Source organism: Micropterus salmoides, unplaced genomic scaffold (assembly GCF_014851395.1).
Source record: "Micropterus salmoides isolate LMB-PRFRI ecotype aquatic unplaced genomic scaffold, ASM1485139v1 Ms_hic_scaffold_13, whole genome shotgun sequence".
Taxonomy (NCBI): domain Eukaryota; kingdom Metazoa; phylum Chordata; class Actinopteri; order Centrarchiformes; family Centrarchidae; genus Micropterus; species Micropterus salmoides.
The window spans coordinates 18,358,686-18,378,889 of NW_024040374.1; the positions used below are offsets into that span (position 1 = coordinate 18,358,686).

The window sequence follows — 20,204 nt, forward strand, 5'->3', positions numbered from 1 at the left end:
TCGGAGGCATTTTGAGTTTAGTGTAGCCGGCACAATGTGAATGTTGAAAGTACAGGCTACTATGTTGCACACTGGTACATGAAGTTTTCCTATAATGATAATAACAATATTATCATGATATCTGTGAGGTGAGGTGCCTACGCAGAGCCCAAAGGATATTAAAGGACAGTTTCCACCCCAGCCACAGCTTGTTCACCCTGCTGCCTTTCGGGTAGAGATATAGATATATTTCTGCTGCTGCACCACCAGACTGCAGATCAGCTTTTCCCCCCAAGCTATCAGACTTTTAAACTCAACTTCATCCTCAGCACTGCTCCATTGAATATAGTTTATTTCTGTCTACAATTTTTATGATTGCTTTTGTATTACTGTATATTGTCTGCTACGTAGCAGAAGGGAGTTACAAACTAAATTTAACTTTACAAGCTGTTGCAATGTGACAAATAAATCTACCTTGGACCTTGTACATTTACATTTAGAGTCAGTTGGAGGACACTTTTGTCCAATCAACTTACATTTGAGGAACAACATACAGTAAGATCTACAAGTGATTATAAATACTAGTAAGAGCTAGTAGCATGTATGGCAAAGGAAAGAGTTAACTAAATATTGCAAACAATACACGAGAATTGTAAGGAGATAGAAAACGAAGAACACAGGAAGTGCATGTTAGGGGTTAGAGGTGTTACAAGAGAAAGTTTTGAGTTTTCAGGAGCTTTTTGAAGTTAGAGAGGGACGCCCTTGCTTTGATGGCATGTGGTAGCTTGTTCCACAATTGTGGTGTTACAGATGAGAACAGCCGGGACTGAGATTGCTTTGTGTGTAGGGATGGCAGAACTAGGCGGCGTTCGTTGGAGGAGCACAGTGGACGAGAAGGAACGTAAGCTTGTATTATGGAGCTTAAGTAGATGGGTGCGGACCCAGTAGTCAGTCTGTATGAAAGCATTAGTGACTTGACTTTGATTTGGGAGGCCACAGGTAGCCAATGGAGGTAGCTGAGTAATGGAGTGACATGAGTCCTTAAAAACAAAACGCGCTGCTGCGTTCTGAACCATTTGTAGGGGTTCATTGCACAACTTGGAGGACATCGTACCTTGTAGGCCTGCCTTGTATTATAACTATGAATACAGAACATTTTGGGAATGTTTGTAAAGTTTGCTTCTCAGACAGAATTATATCAAGTTTTCCTGATCCACAACAGCTTGAGACTTTGAATTTGCAGTACAGAACATCAGCATTTCTGTTTCTGAGTGGCATGTTTTTGCAAATTTGTTTGCTGTGTTCAATGATTTGTGCCCCTGGATCTAAGTGCAGAAATCACCAATACCAAATCAATATCAGCTTATGTTGTCATTCAGGTATTTTAGTGCATATAATTCATCAACTGGACTTGGCTGAGCTCGCCTGTATGTGAAGGGATGCCCTGCATGTCTGCAGCTGTGTACTTACTGATGGAGGTGACAGCGCCTCTTCCTCCTGCTCCGTTGCTGTGGTAACACACAGGGAGCGTCGGCTGCTCTGTAACACGATGGAAAGGAAGATGGAGGAGATCACTGTTAGAGACGTCGAGATTGGTGTGTACATATGAGCCTTACCTGGCTTCCCCTTCTTTGATATACAAGCGAAAAGGGGCGGACGATGCCCAAGTGCCTGACAAACAATAGCTGCGTGTTTCAGGCTCGCTGCGTGTCTTTATATTGTCGCTGACCTGAAATGTGCTAACCTCCTAAGCTAGCAGGTACAAGGATGTAAACAAGAGGCATGTCACCAGCTTGTTATGAGATAGCATTGCTGCTACCAATCGTATAACTAACTGCACTCGGGCACTACATCACTGAATGACTTTAGACAACTGCTGGCATGTTAACGTTATCCACTCCGCTGTACCGTTACGGGCGAGCACTAACGTAGTTGTAACGTTATTGTATCTCCCATGTCCTAGCTAACGTTAGCTGTGTTAGATTAGTTAGGGATAGCTCCTCCAGTTAACTAATGTGCAGCTAATTTGCTAGCTGTCGGTAACTGAAGTTGCTCTTGTTTAACAAGCAACTGGAACGTGGTGTTTGTCGGTAACTTAACTTACCCTCCTAAATTAAAGCCATAATCCGCGAACAAATGCCAACTGTATTGATAAACTCATAACGTTAACAGAGATTTGAACCAACAAATAATGGACAGATTTTTAAAGTTAAGCACTTCACCATGCATGTAAAACGTTAAGATTGCTGATGGTTTTAGGATTACACAACACGTTTTCAGTGTAGTATTCATTAAATCAAAACTCTGTGGTTAATACCTGACATACAGTAAACATTTGGAATTGGCTCTTTGATATGCAAATACTCATCACAGGTAAGTTACAAGTGGGTTGAGGATTGAGGTGCAGGTACTCCTATATAGCAAAGCATTTTGCTTTTCATTTAGTTTGCAGATATTGTTACTGTCACTGTTTCTACCTGTGCCTCAGAATTGCAGTGAGTGCATAGGCTGTATGAGTGTTGCAGACAATTGATTAAATATTATTTTTGATTTTTGATTTTATTTTTAAAGTATGTATCAATGTTTGTTTGAGAAATCACAAAGGATTGCACAAATACTTAAAACTGCAAATGCTGTAAACATAATTTAAAGAAATAAAACATAAGACAGACCAATCTGAAATACAGTCATCTCAGTCGGAGGCAAAGTCGCCAAGTGTTCAAATAAAAAGAAATTATGCTAAATATTGTTGAAATGTATTGGCCTGTTCACAAAAAGGCTTCAACTAATAGGAAAACAAAAATAATAACTTAATAGAAAGTACAGCTTTTACTTTTTAAAATTTATTCAAACACAGAAACAAAGCCCTGCGTTTAAATTAGATGTCCATATGCATATGCTTGTGCTGCAATGAAAAAAATAAAGATTTCTTTCAACCTTCATATGCTTTGTTATCTATTTGTGTTACTCCATTTGACACTTTAGATCAACTGTTTTGTTTCTGTTAAAGTTGACAAAGCTTTGAAATAATTTGCATCTTTTTTATCTTATTTTACCCATAATTTGGGTTTAGTGGTGGTGTAAGGTGCTACATGGCAATATATGTTTTTTAAGCAACAATCTATGACTTTGTAATTTTGTATGAGGGATTCATTTACGGATGATCTACAGGCTAAGGTCTTACATCCTTTAAAATAAAGTTAGACAACGCTTATTTAACAAATGTTTACGCATAACCTATGAATAGAGTGACACTCATCTTATTCCTACATGTTGCACTTGTTCTTCAGGCAGTGAAACTGGAGGAGAGGATGCATTGGTGGGGAACGTGAACAAACTGATGGTGAGCCCACCAGGTTACGCTGGACCTCCGCGAAAAGGACATCTGGTTTTTGATGCTTGTTTTGAGAGTGGTGAGTAGTAAACTTGAAAATTGCCTTATCGGTTAAATAAGGTGGGAATCCATAATGTTGTTTTACATTGTTCCTTTCATGTTGGTGACGTTGATATTTGGTATTAAATGTCACTACTGTGGTCAGTGGTGGCTGCAAACAATTACAATATTTCGTGGGCCCTCCCTCACCCCGAGACATACGTCCATTCCATTGCACTCACAACAAGAATTCAATGAATTCAAATTCAAAGAATTTTAATGCCACCTACTCCAAGTTTCCACCAAACACCTCCAGCTTGTTCAAAACACCCAAGCTAGAAATCTCATCACAGGTAGATCAAATAAATTTGACTGCAGTGCACACATTTGACCCTCATTGCATTGCTGCCTATTCAAACTACAGCTTTGCTTGGATTAGCATTACTTTATTTATCCAACCTTATCAGGCTATATGTTCCAGTCCACAATCTCTATTCATTAGATGTGGCATATTTAAATAGTCTGAGAATAAGCAATATTTACAGAATCCCCTGCAAAGCCAGTGAGACTTTTCCAGGGTTTGGGTACAAAAGTAGAAAGCATCTTCTGCATATATGAGTGTCTGAATTTTCATGTATAGCAACAAGCTGTGAGTCTGTGGATCTAAGAGCTCTATCAAGACTAAGACATATCTTGGCAACAGTATTATCAGGCACACGTTCATATAAATATTTATTGTCTAGTGCTAGTATCTCAAAATCTATTATCTATTTTCTTGCAGCGGCTTTATGGCCTAATCATCTGAAAAACAAATAGTCTTTGTTTTGAGACAATCCTTTTGTATAATTATGTTGTTATGTGCTTGTTCACATGTATACTTTATTATACTGTAAGTGTATGTAAATGCATGTGTCTGTATCTTGGCATGTAGAGGGTTCAGTGATGATGTGTATTTACTCATTGTCTAAATATGAATATATACAGAAATACAGATATATATCTATGCATGATGCAGTACACTGTTTATTATACGTTTAATATCCCCATTCACTTTTTGTTATTATGTGACTATTTTTGCTATTTCTCTGCACATTTTCTTATTGCAGAACAACTTTTTACACAGAAAGTATGTGCATAATTGCTTTAGTGATTACTTACATACCAACCAACTTTGCTGTCGCTAGAGCTGCCAGCATGGCTAAAAAGAGAAGTATATTAAGTATACCTGAAAGGGTGGTTGACCTGTTACCTTGTCTGTCTGTTTTGGTGGATCAAGGCGTGCAGTGAGATAAAGTTAATATGCTCCAGTGTCATTTGTTAATGGCCTTTGTTTGGCCACTTTTTCTGACAGCTGAATGGCACGAAAATGAAAATAAAGTACCTTCTCAGCACTGACAAGGTCAGTTGGCTAGACCCACACAAAGGCGCACACTCAAGCACACAAGTAGGCAGAGTAAATCAGGGAATCAGCAGGTCTCTCTGGGACTGAATCTCTGTGTGGAGATTAGGTTCAAATGGCACTCAGATTTCATATTTCCACAGACAAGCCCATTTTGGTTTCTGCAGACTGGGATGAGCTTCACCCTGTTTGCTTTCTGATGTCTGGCCTTGGTGACATTGTCAATGTTGTTCTCCAAAGTTGATTTTTACTATTATGTTGTCTCTGATAGACTTGATTTTCAAAGAGTTAGAGGTCAGCCGATCACATGAGAAAAAGTTTTCTTACATTTGTAAGGCCTAGGCCTTTTACTAATTCATTTTACAAGAGGAAAAAACATCTTGTGTGGGCATATGCATGGATAAATAAGGAAATAGGGAACCAAATCCACAGTTTTTGTAAACAGTAGACAGGAGGCATGTGAAGTGAGTGCATATATATAGTAACGGTGCGTAAAAATCTGAACATGTTACATTAGGAGGATTGTGCTGATATCAGTGTGGCGATTGCCCTTTTTATGTATTTGCCTTTTTTCCCAAATGACATGCAGGAGCTCAGACATTGATTAATGTGAGCTTCCACACTGAGATCAGCTAACATACCAGTGTCTCTGGCTCCGGATCTATCCCCTGAATGATTTATGGAATTGATATTAATCTCTTTCCAGCAAATGCATTACTAAAGTTAGAACGGGGGTTGAATTTATGTTTGCAAGCTAATGTCAAATTAATGCCCTGATGCTGTTTAATTTAGGCATCACAGCTATTGTTTGTACTTTAAAGTGAGCCTTGATATTACTTTAAAATAGTTCTTACAAAGTGTATGTTTAAGCCTTGTTAACTGTACTGAGAAGCTATTAACATCTGATAATTTACAAATTATTGCAAAGCTGTTCATTGAAGTTTTCTTTCTTAAAGTTGCAAAATCTGTTTAAATCCACACACACTCTGTGACCTTTAAAGGTCACAGTTAAAGTGTGTACAAACTACTGGAGCCACTTCAGTCGTGCGCTCAATCAATGTCATAATTCTACCATAGTATGCCTAAATACACTTCTTCTGGATAAGATACAAAATGACAGTGGTATCCTTTAAGGTAATTGTACTGAGAAATATTTTGTTCAGGATATTAAAATATGCTATTAAAATATGCTAAATATGCTATATGCTTTATTGACATTTAAAGAAATAAAAAGCTGGAATTCTTCCTAGGAAGCACATTGGGATCTTAACAACCCTTCCTGTATGATGGTCTAGCATTATAAAAGAACATATTTGTATGTAATTTATGAGGATCTTATGAAACCTTAGGTAAATAATGTATAACCCCACTAATTTGTTTTAAGTAATAGTGGTATAATAATAATAAATTCATAATGAAATGTTTCCTTTGTATCCCTTGCTGTTTTTTTGTTATTACAAACATTTTCTAATGCATTTTCAGTTATTTCTTTAATGAGGTGAAATGTTATACAAAGTAGTAGTCCAGTATTGGCAGAATGAATGTGTTTTTATTCAGTGAAGGTGTTTGCGTAGGAACATCTAAAGATGAGTTAAGATTGGTTTTCTTCTACAGAAATAAATCATGTCTGTCTAATAGCATAGAAGTGAAGAAGCTACTTTCATGTCAGTACTTGACTATACCGATATACTGTATCTGTATGCTTCAGCTGCAGTGCTAAAACCTCTTGATGGAGTTTATCAGGCTGCCTTGCAGTTTATTACCCGTGCCAATTTCAACACACACCATTGTCTACTGTACTTGCTGGTGGGGTGGGATTCTTTGGTAGCCAGGAGAACCAGGCACTGGTTATAAGTCGTATGTAAGGCTATAATGTATAAACTTCCCAGCTATCTAACTGCTAAAATAAATTGGAAAGTCGGAAGTTATCAGACACGTTCCAAAGATTGGTTAGTCTTAGAAATTCCTAGAGCTGATTCTGAGCTAGGGAAAACGGGCTTTGAATATAATGCTGCGAATCCTTGGAATAAATTACAGGAAAAGTTTAAACTAGATGTCTTGGTTTCAACAGGACAATTTAAAGCAATGTGGAATGAACACTTTACTAACGAATGTAATTGTTACCTGTAAATTTTCCGTTTAAAAAAAAAATTATATATTTATATCTGTTTGTCGATAATTGTATCATATTGTGTGCTGTACATGGGGCACAGCACACACAAGGTGAAAAAAAAATCTTTTTCTTTACTATAGATTTAGTGCCCATATTCACACTTGATAAGACATTGTACGTACTTGAAGTACCAGTAAGGCTTATAAAATGAGATGCTGTTTACAATCAGTCTGATATCCGCAATACCAATGACAGGAAGGAAATTGGAGACCAGTATGTAAGGTCCTGCTGCCACATGTATTGCATGTTGGATAGGCATGTATATTTCTCAAAGCTACTGAAATGGTCTTTCATGACAGCCTATGTCTATTTTGCTCCTCTCTAACCAGACTGAATGTACGTAACACAGTATTTCAAGCAGACGTTTTCATTTGAAATTTATGCAGACCTATTACTCAGTGAGGTTTTGTGCCCCCTTTTTGCTTCCTGTGGTCGACAGCTATCTGCATCCTATGTACATTTTCCCAAAGCACAGATTTGATTATGTTGCGTTACTATAGCACAGAATAAAATCTAATTGGTTTATTAAAATAGATACTGGTTATGTAAGCTGTTTGCCAAAGGTATAAAACCTAATTTACATTTAGATGGGGCTTAATTCACTTTGTTGTCAGCCTTATGCTGATCAAGTCAGTGATGGCCTACAGATTTACATACAGTAGGTGTCTCAGCCAACAGGTCCTCTGACACAGAGTTATTCTAAGCCATTAAAAGCTTTTTCCCGTTTCTGCTTAAAGATAACATACAGTATGATGATGACCCCAGCTAGTGTTTGGTACAGTAGAACTTCAACGTTATGACTATCTTAAAACGCCATTGCAAACCTTGTTTATTGCTTTAGTTGACTGTGTAAAGAGTGGTATGCAAATTTCCATTAAACCCCATATGCAAATAGAGTTTTACTTGTGGAGATCATCTTTTTATGCTACTTAGGACAATGCAAAATGATGGTAGAGAATAGAAGATATTGTTAATCTGTAAACATTAAGTCTTGGCCTATTGTTGTGTATTGTGTCAAGAGGCAGAGATTCATGAAAGTGATAAGAGAAGCCTAATTGTTTTTTAGAGTGAAATCCAAATGACATTCTTATCTTGTCTTGTCACATTTGTTTCGTCACACACTCCAACTGTTGACATTTTCGGCTAAGTCCCAAATTCTTTTGTGAGTGCATCCTCGCAGTGTCGCAGACTAAAGTACCATCTGTCTCTACAAAGGATGACACTGACAGTGCGGGCATATTGTTTTACTGCACCTCTGGACCATGCACCAGATGTAATTAAGCACTCATTGATTAGTCAGACTGCTGTCTGCTGACAATGGCTTGCATGGTCAAAGAAATCCCCCAGGGGTGACAAGTGTTTAATGGGGTCCATTGATAAGCAAAACTCATAGACTCATCTGGCTCTACAATCAATTGACTCAATAAAATCCAACTTATTCGGCAGACTAGAGAACAGATATGCACGCACCGGTATTTTAGTCAGTTAGTCAGTTGGGGCGCAGATAGTCAAGGCCTTTTGAGACTTGCATATTTTTGTTTCTCTGAGTTACTAACCTGACTTGGGTATCTTGTCACAGCTCGTTGATCTGAGAAAATCATGCGTTAAATAAGATTGGAAAAACCGTGATTGTACAGTATGACAATAGATCTGGGTGAACAATGTTCATAAATACACAACTTATGGATGTCTTATCTAACCTACTGACGTAACTGCTGAAGGAACATACCAATCTTCTGTCACATTTCATCAGATGTCTTAATTAATTTAAACAGTTTTGTATAGCATTAGTCTCCTATTTCTTTCTTATTCACTCATTATCCCCTTCACATTGTATTTTGATTGAACAAAACTTTGTTTAGACATTAGTCTGTAGAGAGATTATTCAGTGTTATAAAACGGGTAGCTCAAATCCAGCGATCAGATTGGTTCATAGTAGTGCTATAATGAGCGTGTACAATGGCCATGACGTTGAATTCCTTTCAACAGACGTGATCAGATTAGAAAGTTACGTTAGCAAACTGGCTAGCTGGAAACTCCATACATAATGGAAATGAACACTCCAAATTGGAGGCCTTACCATGGAGGAATGGCTTGAGCAGGTATCTCCGTAAATAAAGACACCTGTGAAATGCGGAGCTAACTAAAGTTTATGTATGAACTGCCTGGCGACCCTCTCTGCCCTGTGTGGGCCCTGAGAAATACATCTCATCCCTACCTCCGAATGCACCAGCTTTTTACCTTCACCAGTTGCCTCCGCTGTTGACGCTGTTTGGTAAGTATAATAACCGTGGGCCATATGTTTTTTAGGTTATCGCTAGATTAGGACATCATCTAAAAAAAGTACACTCGAGTGCCAGTGAGTGTCAATCACCTGGCAATAATGTTGGCAAGAATATGCAAGCAAGCAGGAACACGGCAGAGATACACAAACCCTTGCCTCTGCAGTACCCCAATTCAAAAAATCTTGGATGCAGGTCTTAAATGAGAGATTATGGCTGTGAGTTGCAACAAGTGTGAAACCACTCTCCAGAGCTATTGGCAACTGAAACTTCACAAAAAATGCAAGCCTAGTACAGGCAGTTACCAAAGTCAATCTACTGACACTGGACAGTTTTTCAGTGGCTTCACAATGAATTGCAATGTGCAAATAAATATAAATAAATAGCCAAAAATTTAAGGAAACTAAAATTCTAGCCTGTGATGTATGTTGAATATTGATAGTGTGACTGTGGCTAATTTTACAGTACATTATCTGGCACACTATAAAACCTATTAAGTAAGAAGAGTGAGCCCTCGCCACTGGCCAGATGGTCGTCAGATATAAGTGAAAATAAGGGCAATGCCTGTGTTTATGTTTTATGACAACAGTTTCTTTAAAATAACCTCTGACATTACCTTATGGAATCTCTCAAGCTCTTCATGGATTTGCTCTGCAGATTTTAAAGCACCCCTCAGTAATGATAATTGGTGAAGAAAAATTTTCTCTATTGTCGAGATAAAGAAAAACAAGACAAAAAAAGCTGCCTGGAGATAAGTAATGAGGATGAATGTTGAAAATGTTTCCAGTGTTCACTGATGATGAAGGTTTCATTGTTCTTCCCTTTTTGCTTTTTTCCTTTCATTTACTTTTTCCTTTCTTCTAACACTGAACAATGTTTTTAATCTGCCCGGGCCTTATCTTCTCCCAGAAATTGTCATGTTGCAGTTGCGCAGTCACTCTAAAGAATGACTGATTACAGTCATAGCTAAAGCAAAATTTACAGAGCAAAGACAGAGAGACTGAAACAGAGAGCAAGAGAGATATGGTTGGGAAGACGAAAAAAATAAATTAGGAAGTGCAGATTAAAAGAATAATACGAACACTGGGGTGGCTGGTGGCTGGTGGTCTGGAGCTGGTAGGTGGAGAACGCAGTCAAGCTTGTCAGAAGATATTTATGCACTCCAGAGTGCCCCATGAATCAGGATAGTTGAGTTTCCATTGATTAAAGAAGAGGGAAACGTTTTTACAATCAAGCTAGATGCTCAGAATAAGTGGCTTGGAGAGGCCTGAGCTTGCCGCAGTATACAGCTCTCTGCTTCGCCTCGCCTCCCTCTCTGATGAAACAAGCCAGGAGGAGAGGCAGAAGAATGGAAACACATTTTTTTACATCATCTTTTATTTTATTCAACATTAATGTAAAATGTTTCTAATTCTTATTTGTAATGCTCAACTCCCCACACATTAAGATGTTTCTCAGTATTGTGCAGTCATATGGCCTTTTGATTGTTCGTTTTTGACGTTTACTGTATTTATTTTGTGTTGCTTACCCACCTTAGATTGCTGTAACTCTTATGGGCTTTCCAAAAGAAGAGCCATTCGTCTGAGTGGGAGGGAGCACTCCTGACATCTGATGTATTGAGAGGCACTCCCAGTCTCTCTGTCTCTCTTACATGTCCTTGGCAGCGGAGAAGCTTCACTGCTCAAATCACTAAATGGCCTCTCCAGTTTCCCTTTTAGCAGTTTTCTCTCCTCTCTCTTTCTTTTAAGTCAGGAGCAAAGTATGGAGATAAATTTGAGTTGTCTAGGGACTGTAGGCAAGACCATTGCTTTTGATTTATGCTGTTTATTGGCCATTTGTATCCATAAGAGATTACTCTTTATTATTATTGTGTTTTTTTTATTATCGTCATGTCCTATCTCTGGCTTTCTTCAGGCATATTTTGTCAGTTTTATTTCCTTTTATGTGCCATACCATGCCATGTAAGTTGGGATGTGTTATATTGGCTTGACCCTGAGGGAAGCTTGCCAACAGGGGTGTTGCCAAACGCAAATACTTACAGGCAGTCCCTAAAGCGACTATATATTTTTATATTAACAATAGAACACATGACCTCTTGTATGTGAAAGGGATTGCTCTTAATAATGAACCTACAGACTCTGTAGTTACCCTCAGCTCTCAAGAGTGTTTAGAGCATCATACAGCTCATTGTTTTGATTTTCCAACCTGTGACTTACTGTTTTGGTTCACTCTCACTGCTCTAATGCTTGTTTTTCAGCAGTAAGCTGTTTTCAGCAAAACAAAACTCACCTTACGCTACCTGCTCCTCACCAAACGAGAGACAGACAAAGTTAGTGTCTACCTCAGCAGTTGGTGGAGAGCAAAACAAAGCTAAAAGAGAGTGAACATTGGGTTGCCATCAGGCAGACACAAACACAACTCGAACTGAATGCTGTGTTACTCCGTATCTGCTGGATGTAGGAAAGGACAAGTTTGTCATTTTAACTTAGCCCTATTTAAACAATCTACAGTGCATGGGCTAAAGTACATTTAGGACATGTTCAACTCCACTTCTGCTAGTTAAACTGGATCTCTGGATCTTCAAAGAAAGACGCAAGGTGCAAACGGGTTGCATTCAGCCTCTTAATTAATCATAGGTGTGTTTTGGGGGCAAAATATGAACAATTAATACCATTAATAAGAAAGTGTGATGTAGACCCGCAGCAAAGAAAGAGAGAGAGAACGATATTATTTACTGAATAGAGAGGCTGCTGTCAGTAATTTTAAACATTTCGATGCATGCAGTAATGTCGCAGCAAAACTAAAAACTGTAGTTATAAACTTGACAGAAACAGAATTAAACTTTTAGCTTCTGAAATACATTTTTAGACAGCTCTAATGGAGCTCAGGATTGATCAGGAGCACAGCTGCTTTGCTCCAAACCATTTCATTTTATGTACCTGGACTGTGTGTAAAACCTTTTGGATGTGTAGAAGAACACAGAACTTTAATTAACATTAGATCCCGACCGATCCTGTGTGAGTGTTGTGAGTTTTGAATTAGCAATGACTTTGCTGGCACTTGCATAAATGTGCACAGTGTCTCTCTTAATGGGGAGATGCTTCACCCTATTTCACCCACCCACAACCCATCCACTACTAATCAGAGTGTTCATTTTTATTACCAGGCCCACCCAATCCGTGGATTATCCTGTGTGAGCACATCTTACTATCTGAATACTACTCCCTTTGAATAACAGAAAAATACTGTGCCATTGACTTCAGACCAGGTTTTTGTTGGTCAGTGGCGCAATTACTTTCTGCTGCCTGATGATTGCAATGCAAAAAGAATACGTCTCACCACACCTACAGTTAAGGATGTGCAGATATGCACAAGTAATGACACCTACACTGAGCTTTGTGCTTCTTTGTGCCTGATGTAAGATAGGGCCCAAAAGGTCATGTCTATGTTCTGTTTAAAGGTTCAGTGTGTAAGATTTAGTGGCATCTAGTTGTGAGTGTTGTGAATTGCCACCAACTTTCCACTCTGCCACCGCCCCCTTTGAAAGAGCGTAGGACAGCTACGGTGGTTGACACAGCACAAAAGGTGTTGTCTTCTGAGACAGCAGATAGTGGCCAGCCAAGAAATGACGTGTGTGTGTGTGTGTGTGTGTGTGTGTGTGTGTGTATGTATATATGTGTATGTATATATATATATATATATATATATATATATATATATTAAGAAACTTAATTATTCAGTAAAACAATGTGTTTATGTAACATTAACAATGTAAGTAAAGAGTGTGTAACATTGTCACTGTTTCTGCACCACAGTCCATTAGAAACCACATAATAGATGACGTTTATACAAACATTGACAATCTCTGTGATTATGGACCCTCACCAAAACTGCCCACACAGGCGACACATTGTAGCATTTATCAGAGAAACACAGAGTGATTACGTTACAAGTAGCGACACGGAGGATATTTTACAAGAGCGGACCAGGTAAAGCGACAGTGAACACACCAGTCAGATGTCCTTCGTTAGCTACCACGTTGGTTTTGTTTTGATAAGCTACGTCCTCAACATGCCTCCTCAACATGCGGTGCAGCTGCGGGTGGAAGAAAGTTGGCGACTAATGCAGCTTACTACTGATGGAGAAAAAAAATTAGCAAATAGTAAAAACATGGCCACTAAAACAGAACCCCCCTCCCCACCCGCCTACTTAGCAGAAAATACCGATATATATTTATATATGAATTCTGCCTAACAGTACTGGTATATGAGTTTTTGGTCCATATCGCCCTGCCCTGCACTTTAGCAACTGAGCTAACCAGACACTGTGTCAATGCATGTCAATATTATGTCTCATATTCTTACCCGCCATCTAATGGTTGAAAATATTGCTCCGATGCAAAACCTATTTATGTTACTTCTTCTTCTAACGTACGTATTCAATGTAGTGATGAGGTGTCTACACTGCCTGATTTTTACCAGAAGTAGAACAACGAACTTAGTGATGAAACACGCTCTGTAGCGCCGTTTGTCCATTTTCAGCTACTGTAGAAACATGACGTGGCGACTTCCATGGACGGGGGACCCACGGTTATAGATATAAACTACTCTTTCTAAGGTCATAATAACGTAACGGTTTACTATGTAAGGTCTTTATACACCACTGAAAACATAGTTATGGATCTTATATTGCATTTCTGTCAATAAATTCTCAGAAATATTACACACTGGACCTTTAAAGCCTGTTTTTACTGCCCCTCAATAAAATCAGTTGTTGCAGGTTTAATTAATTGGCAGTATGTTTATTATTTCCTCTCTATCTTAATTTGCATGTCTGAGCAGAACAAACACTCAAAGGTGGTCAGTCTGAGAATGATAATAACTACATACCACAACTATCTGCCTTTATCACATGGCTTCATGGGGCTTGACGGAGTGTTTTGCCATCGGAGTTGAGAAGTGATATCAGTAGGACTGCATGAAATGCTGAGCAAATGAAACACAGCGATAATCCTGTCTGACATTCGGGCCTGTTGCATATGGTCATGTCTAATCACTGAGCGAACACATTGGCTCAGTTGCGCTAGTCGGCAATGCCTCCTCTGCCAGAAAGTAGTACAATCAACCTCAGTGTTTTGTAAGTTAATTGTTGATGCCTCTGATATGAGCTGTACATAGGAGACCCAGCCAGCACCTCATCTTCTCAAAATGTCACCAAATGCTAGCAGCAGCAAGCAGTTTTGGAAATTCGGTGTAATGAAAGGATTTGATTATCAACTGTATACGCTGTTTGGCTGTGAGATCCGGAAAGGTTAAAGGGAGGAATATTCAGATACTGGTTAGTATAAGAAATAGAAATGATTTGTAACATAACAATTTTCACTGTTATTGTTTCATCCGTGTTATAGGATGTGATTTGACACAAACAGGTTTAAGTTTTTGTTGTTTTTAAATTCTAGCTTTAGGCTATTTTGTGTTATAAATGTACTTTGGGACATCGCTATTCATTGGCTCAGGGCCTGCCTCTAGCATCGTGAGACAAGTGTGTCATGAGTGAAAACTACTGCAACTAGAATTCTGCGTTAGACAAGTGGTGCTTCGCGCACAAGGCTCCAGTGATTCATCCAGTAATTCATTTCCAAGCAATTCCTGACACTATAAACACAGTTTCAGAGCAGACGTCTCATTTTTCATCCCAGGCAAGACTGTACGGGTTGGGAAAATGGCGAGGATTTGTAATGCTTTACCAGTTCATGTTTTTCAAGCTGCCTGTGTTTATTCTGCTGATTTATTTAGAAAACCTCTCAGTGAGATGAGCTTCATTGATGTGCCAGGGTTTGTTTGATAACACAAATTCATGTACAGAATATGCTTATACAGTGAAGGCTGAAATACTGACAGGAGCAGAATTTTGATAGAATAGATTTTGGTCTGAATCCAGGCAGCTATCTTGTAGGTCTGCTGCTCAAAGTAAACAGTATTGAAATTCACTCCTCGGGGCAAATGCTGCTGATTTTTTTTCCCGTGGATGTTTCAAACAGCTCTTAATGGGGAACATATTGGAATGTGTTCTAGTTTTTAGGTGTTCTCAGATGTTGTTCAGCCTAATTTTCAAATATATACTATTTACTGAATTTCTTGAAAAAGCGGTAGTATTCAATTGTTGTAGTTGTGAATTTGAATCAAAAAGGTTAATTGGAAAGCATTTATACATGTTGCATTTTGCAAAAGAAGAGTTATCTGGACCTGTTATCCAACTGTGAATGACATACTATACTGAAAAAGCACTCATACTGGCAGGAGTCTCCGCTTGAATCCTTAGTACAAACACTTTACACTTCCACAGAAAAATTCTAAAGATTCAGGGTCTTGTAGATAAAACATTTGGAGTTAACTACAACTACAATTTCCACAGAGCATTACGTTAAATCTGCTTAACCTTGGGGGCAATGCAATAACTTGTAAACACTATGTACATATTATCACCTTATAAAAGTAAGTCCCGATGAATATAAGTCCAATATTACAAAGATGCTATAAGTCCAGTGGTACAAAGTGTACGGTATAGACCTGCTCTATATGACAAGTGCAATGAAGTAACTTTAATTGTGAATAGGCTGTATATAAATAAAACTGAATTGAATTGAATATTCACTCTCTTTTAGCTCTGTTTTTACGTTCGCCAACTTCTGTGGAAAATATTGGTTCTTAGGCTCCTAAATGTTCTACTATGTTCAACAGCTAGTTCCTAACTTTGTTTATTGTGTGTTACTGGGCAGGTAGCACACAGCAGATTTATTGAAGCATTTTAAAAACTGAAAATAGCTGCCTGTGTCTGAGAACAATGCTGATGAGAGCAAAACAATAAAGTAGCAAAGTTAAAGTTGCTTAAATACTCTGAGAGAACTGTAGAGTGAAGTTATTGTTCTGTGTGTCATTGGGAGCGACCCATTTCACATTACACATAATCAATTGACACATTGTTCACATAAAAATATAGGGTAGTGCACCTTTAAGAAACACACAACTACAACTAAAGTTCTTATGCTTCTTCTGGTATATTTTTTTGTATTTTAAGAATTTGTTGGAAACAGTTAGGGAGATAAATTAGGTTTAGATGTTTATAATGTTTGGATTCACCACTTTGGGCGCAGTGTAGTAAAGCATTTTTATAGAAGGTGAAAGTAGCACTGGGAGACACATAGGTACATACCATTACATAATTTTGCAACTAAGACAAAATAAACTTAATTTCTGTGATACAGCATGGCATTTGTAACAATGAAAACTACTTTCACTTTAAAAGCTTATAATAAGCGCATAACTGTTGATTGTGAGAGTCTCTCAGTGCTTCAGTTCTTGAGCACACTGTCCCATCTGATTCTTCGTATGACTTTAACCACAACGTAATGCAGAGATGTAAAGATGCAGTGATGTTTGGAGTCGTTTCTTTCTAAATTAAGTTATTATCATCTCTGCATCATGAACTTGGCATCATGTGGAGCCTCCTGCTGTGATGGAGAAACTTCATCCCAAAAAGCTCCCTGCTCTCTTTTCTGATGAATTATGTCTAAATTGAATTACCAAATGATGTCTCTTAATCTCCCATATCCGATGGTATAAAAAGGGATTAGCTTGTCATAGGATGGATTTGCTTTTATGGTATATTCTAGAAAAATGTATTTAATATTCGTACTTTGTGACTTTGTCATATATATATTTATTGCTCCGTATGTTAATTTCTCTTAATTGCACGATGGCTGGGTACAGTGCCTGGCTAAATGATTGCTGAAAAACTCCTTGATCTTCTGCCAAGCTTTTGAATGGCATTCAGTACTGCCTTTTCCTTTTTCCTTTTTCCTTTTTTTTTCTTTCTGAAAAGCTGGCATTGCATTGACAGTAGCAGCACTTAGTGTAATTCCCTAGATTGAAAAGCTGTTCCACAATGAGAGATTTCCTCTGCAGTGCTCCTGACTGTTGAAAAACCCACCCTCGGATTTATAGACATCCTGATTTGCCCAACTCTGGGATTCACTCTTGCCTCTTCACCTTTCAGCCCATTAAATATGGACCAATCTGATTAGCACACACAATGCTGTACTGGTCAAGAAAATAAATACAGAAAAAGCACCACTGGCAAAGTCAATTACAGGAGATATTCTGGACATCAGAGATGGAAATCAATTGTTTAGGTCCGACAGTGGTCCTTCCTTAGAATAAATATCGCCGACTCCAGTTCAAGAGTCATTCAATGCTGTACTGGATTAAATGGTCTTTACCTTATTTGAGTAATGGTTGTCCCATTTGGAGTGATTTGTTTGCTTTTGAATGGCAGGACAAAGGCACCCTAAAGAAAAACTGTCTTGGGTAGAAGAATACACTTGCTTTTTGTCTGGTTTTCCTGGATTTTCAATGACCGGCATTTTCTGTTTTTCCTTTATTTTTTTCTTGCTGACCTATTGGTTATTGGCCAGTGATTTCTTGCCTCCCTTGTTTCTCTTCTTTTCTTGCATCGGCTCCCTGTGTTCCTGAACTCATTATAGAGCAATCAGCCCCAGGCGTTGAAGTGTGCACCCAGAGGGAGCAATAACTGTAAATAAACACTACTGCAGGCTCTCCGATAACATGTTACCAAGATGATAACAGCCCTTCTTAGCAGGCCCGTTGACCTTCTCCTTGCCTTAGGCTTGCCAAGGACTCCTCAGCTCCCTACGCTTTTATCTCCAAACTCTCCCCAACCACTGGAGCCGCTGGAAAGATTACTACTGAGGAAGAGAGCAAAGGAAGAAGGGAGTTGCACCAAGAGAATATAGAGAAGAAGAGAAGAGATGAGGGAGAGAGTGCTTGGCGAAGAAGACACAAAACAAGATAGAAGAGCCGACCTGGGCAGTTGTCCCTTTGCCAGTGCCGCCACCTCCTCTGTCTGTCCTCAGTCTTTGTAGGGCTCAACATAATTAACTTGTTAAAAGATAGCATGAAATTGGAACAGACTTGTATTTACTCAATGGCCACCAACGCACTGGACATCCCAAAAGCAAAAGATAAAGAGAGAGAGGCGGAGAGTGACAGACAGATGGGTAGACAGAAAGGAAGTCACGGAGAGAGGGCGAGAACCGAGGGATGGCGGTGCCCGAATTCTGATAAAAACATCATCCAACCAGCTAACCCACCGTTTTAGGCTTGAGAAACAGATGAAAGTTAAGATTGCAATTCCTCATGGTTCACTCTCCAATACTAATGCAGTGTCTGACAGTAGCATGTCCAGAGCTGTGGGGCTAAAGCACTGTCTGGATGAGATTGATAATACAATTAAGCCAGTCCCAGTATGAATGCATCACTATGACCCATTACTACACCAACCGCTTCAGATGGAGCATACCAGTCTAGCTCTAGGGTCTTTTGGACGGAAAAAAATACAATTATAAAAGGCTAGCTAGAAAATGTGTTCTCTTTAGAATGTGCAGGCAGGCCTGTACATCATCAGATATGTGTGGGCTGCCTGCATATCTCACTGCTGTCCTCGGGCCCAGCTTTCTTCATCTATATTGAAACGAGGAGCTCACTGGAGCATGGATGGACTCATAACAATATGATTTTTTCCCCCTCATTGTCCTGTCTTATTGTCTACTCTTATCCTGGCTTTGTGTATATTAAGATTATTTTCACAACAATTTCCACACAATGTTTACAAAATCACAAGCACTTATTGTGTGTCTGTATCAGACATCAGACAAGATTATTTTAAATATTAAATTAAAATTAAAACGCGTCTTTTTATTCAGACGTTTTTGTGGATAGCAGAACACCCAGTCAAGGCTATGGTTTTTAAACAGACCATGTTCTTAGTAAAGTACAGACATTTAAAAGAGTCAAATCTTAGTAACATGTTGTTTGTTGCTGAGGTTTTTCTCTGACAACATCGGTTCTCGTACCAGGGGATGGGTCTAATTTCTGATGGGAGTATAAGTGCTTGCACTATGCGTACCTTATCATGTGGTGATGCTTTGAGTAATAAACTTAGTTTGTGATATATCCTGTCTTTGTTGGCACTGTCTTCAACAAATCAGTTTCTGAACAGTATACACCATCTATCTATTTCATGTTGAGCTTAAGTAATGCGATGCCTAGCCCTGTTTAGGACTGTGCCATTCACTTCATGCCCAAACGGTATCTCCACATTCCCGACAGCTTCTTACCTCGTTTATCCACTACAGCTCTTTACATTTAAAGGATTGGTTGTTAGTAAGTTATTTACTACTTATTAATGGTATATTAAAGTTTCACACTTACATTTTCTATTGCAGTCAGTGTTTATATTGTTCATATTGCCCAGCCATGCTCTTTTTAGTACTAAATTCCCTCTTTGCGTTTCCACAGACGGTTTCCTTGCTCTTTCAACTTACATATCACATGTGAGCATAATATTAAAGGTGTTTTTTCATCACCTTCAGGTTTCCCTTGTTGTTTTTACCCTTCGCTTTTCACAGATTAACAGTCTATAACTTGTTAATTAGTAAGCTTCAGAGGTGCTTTGACAGAGCCAGACTAGCTTTTTTCTCCCTGTTTCCAGTCTGTATGCTATGCTAAGCTACCCGGCTGCTGGCTGTAGTTTCATATTTACTGTACATGGCATAAATCTTCTCATTTAAGTGTATTTTTTGAAATGTCAAACTACTCTATTAAGACTGACCTGAAACAAAAATCTAAACTCATCCGTTTAACTATTTTATAAGATAGACTGCAGTTTAGTATACCTGTTAGGTAGTTAGATTGTGGAAACTTGGAGGTGACCTCTTTAATCTTGCCTGCAGATGAAGTGATAGGGCATCAGGGGAGAAGGCAGGCTTTAAGAAGTCATGAGGCAGGAGATTGATGTTGCCTCGGTGACAACTTGCCTTTAGATGAGGGGGAGAGAGAGACAGTGAGAGAGAGACAGAGAAAAAACAGACGTTTAGCTGCAGGTCTAAACTGAGACCCCTTCACTATGGCTGCCGCTGCT

At 38.7% G+C, this 20,204-nt stretch overlaps 1 protein-coding gene across 1 annotated transcript in view; it reads left to right on the top strand.

Annotated features, from left to right (window-relative positions):
- The first annotated feature begins 1,480 nt into the window (after window positions 1–1,480).
- The window catches only part of agbl4 (ATP/GTP binding protein-like 4), a 303,975-nt gene continuing 285,251 nt past the window's right edge, over window positions 1,481–20,204 (top strand). The window contains exons 1-2 of the mRNA XM_038715945.1: window positions 1,481–1,574; window positions 3,270–3,392. Of these exons, the coding sequence (XP_038571873.1) occupies window positions 1,529–1,574; window positions 3,270–3,392 (169 nt within the window). The 5' untranslated portion in view covers window positions 1,481–1,528. The remainder of the gene's footprint in view (window positions 1,575–3,269; window positions 3,393–20,204) is intronic.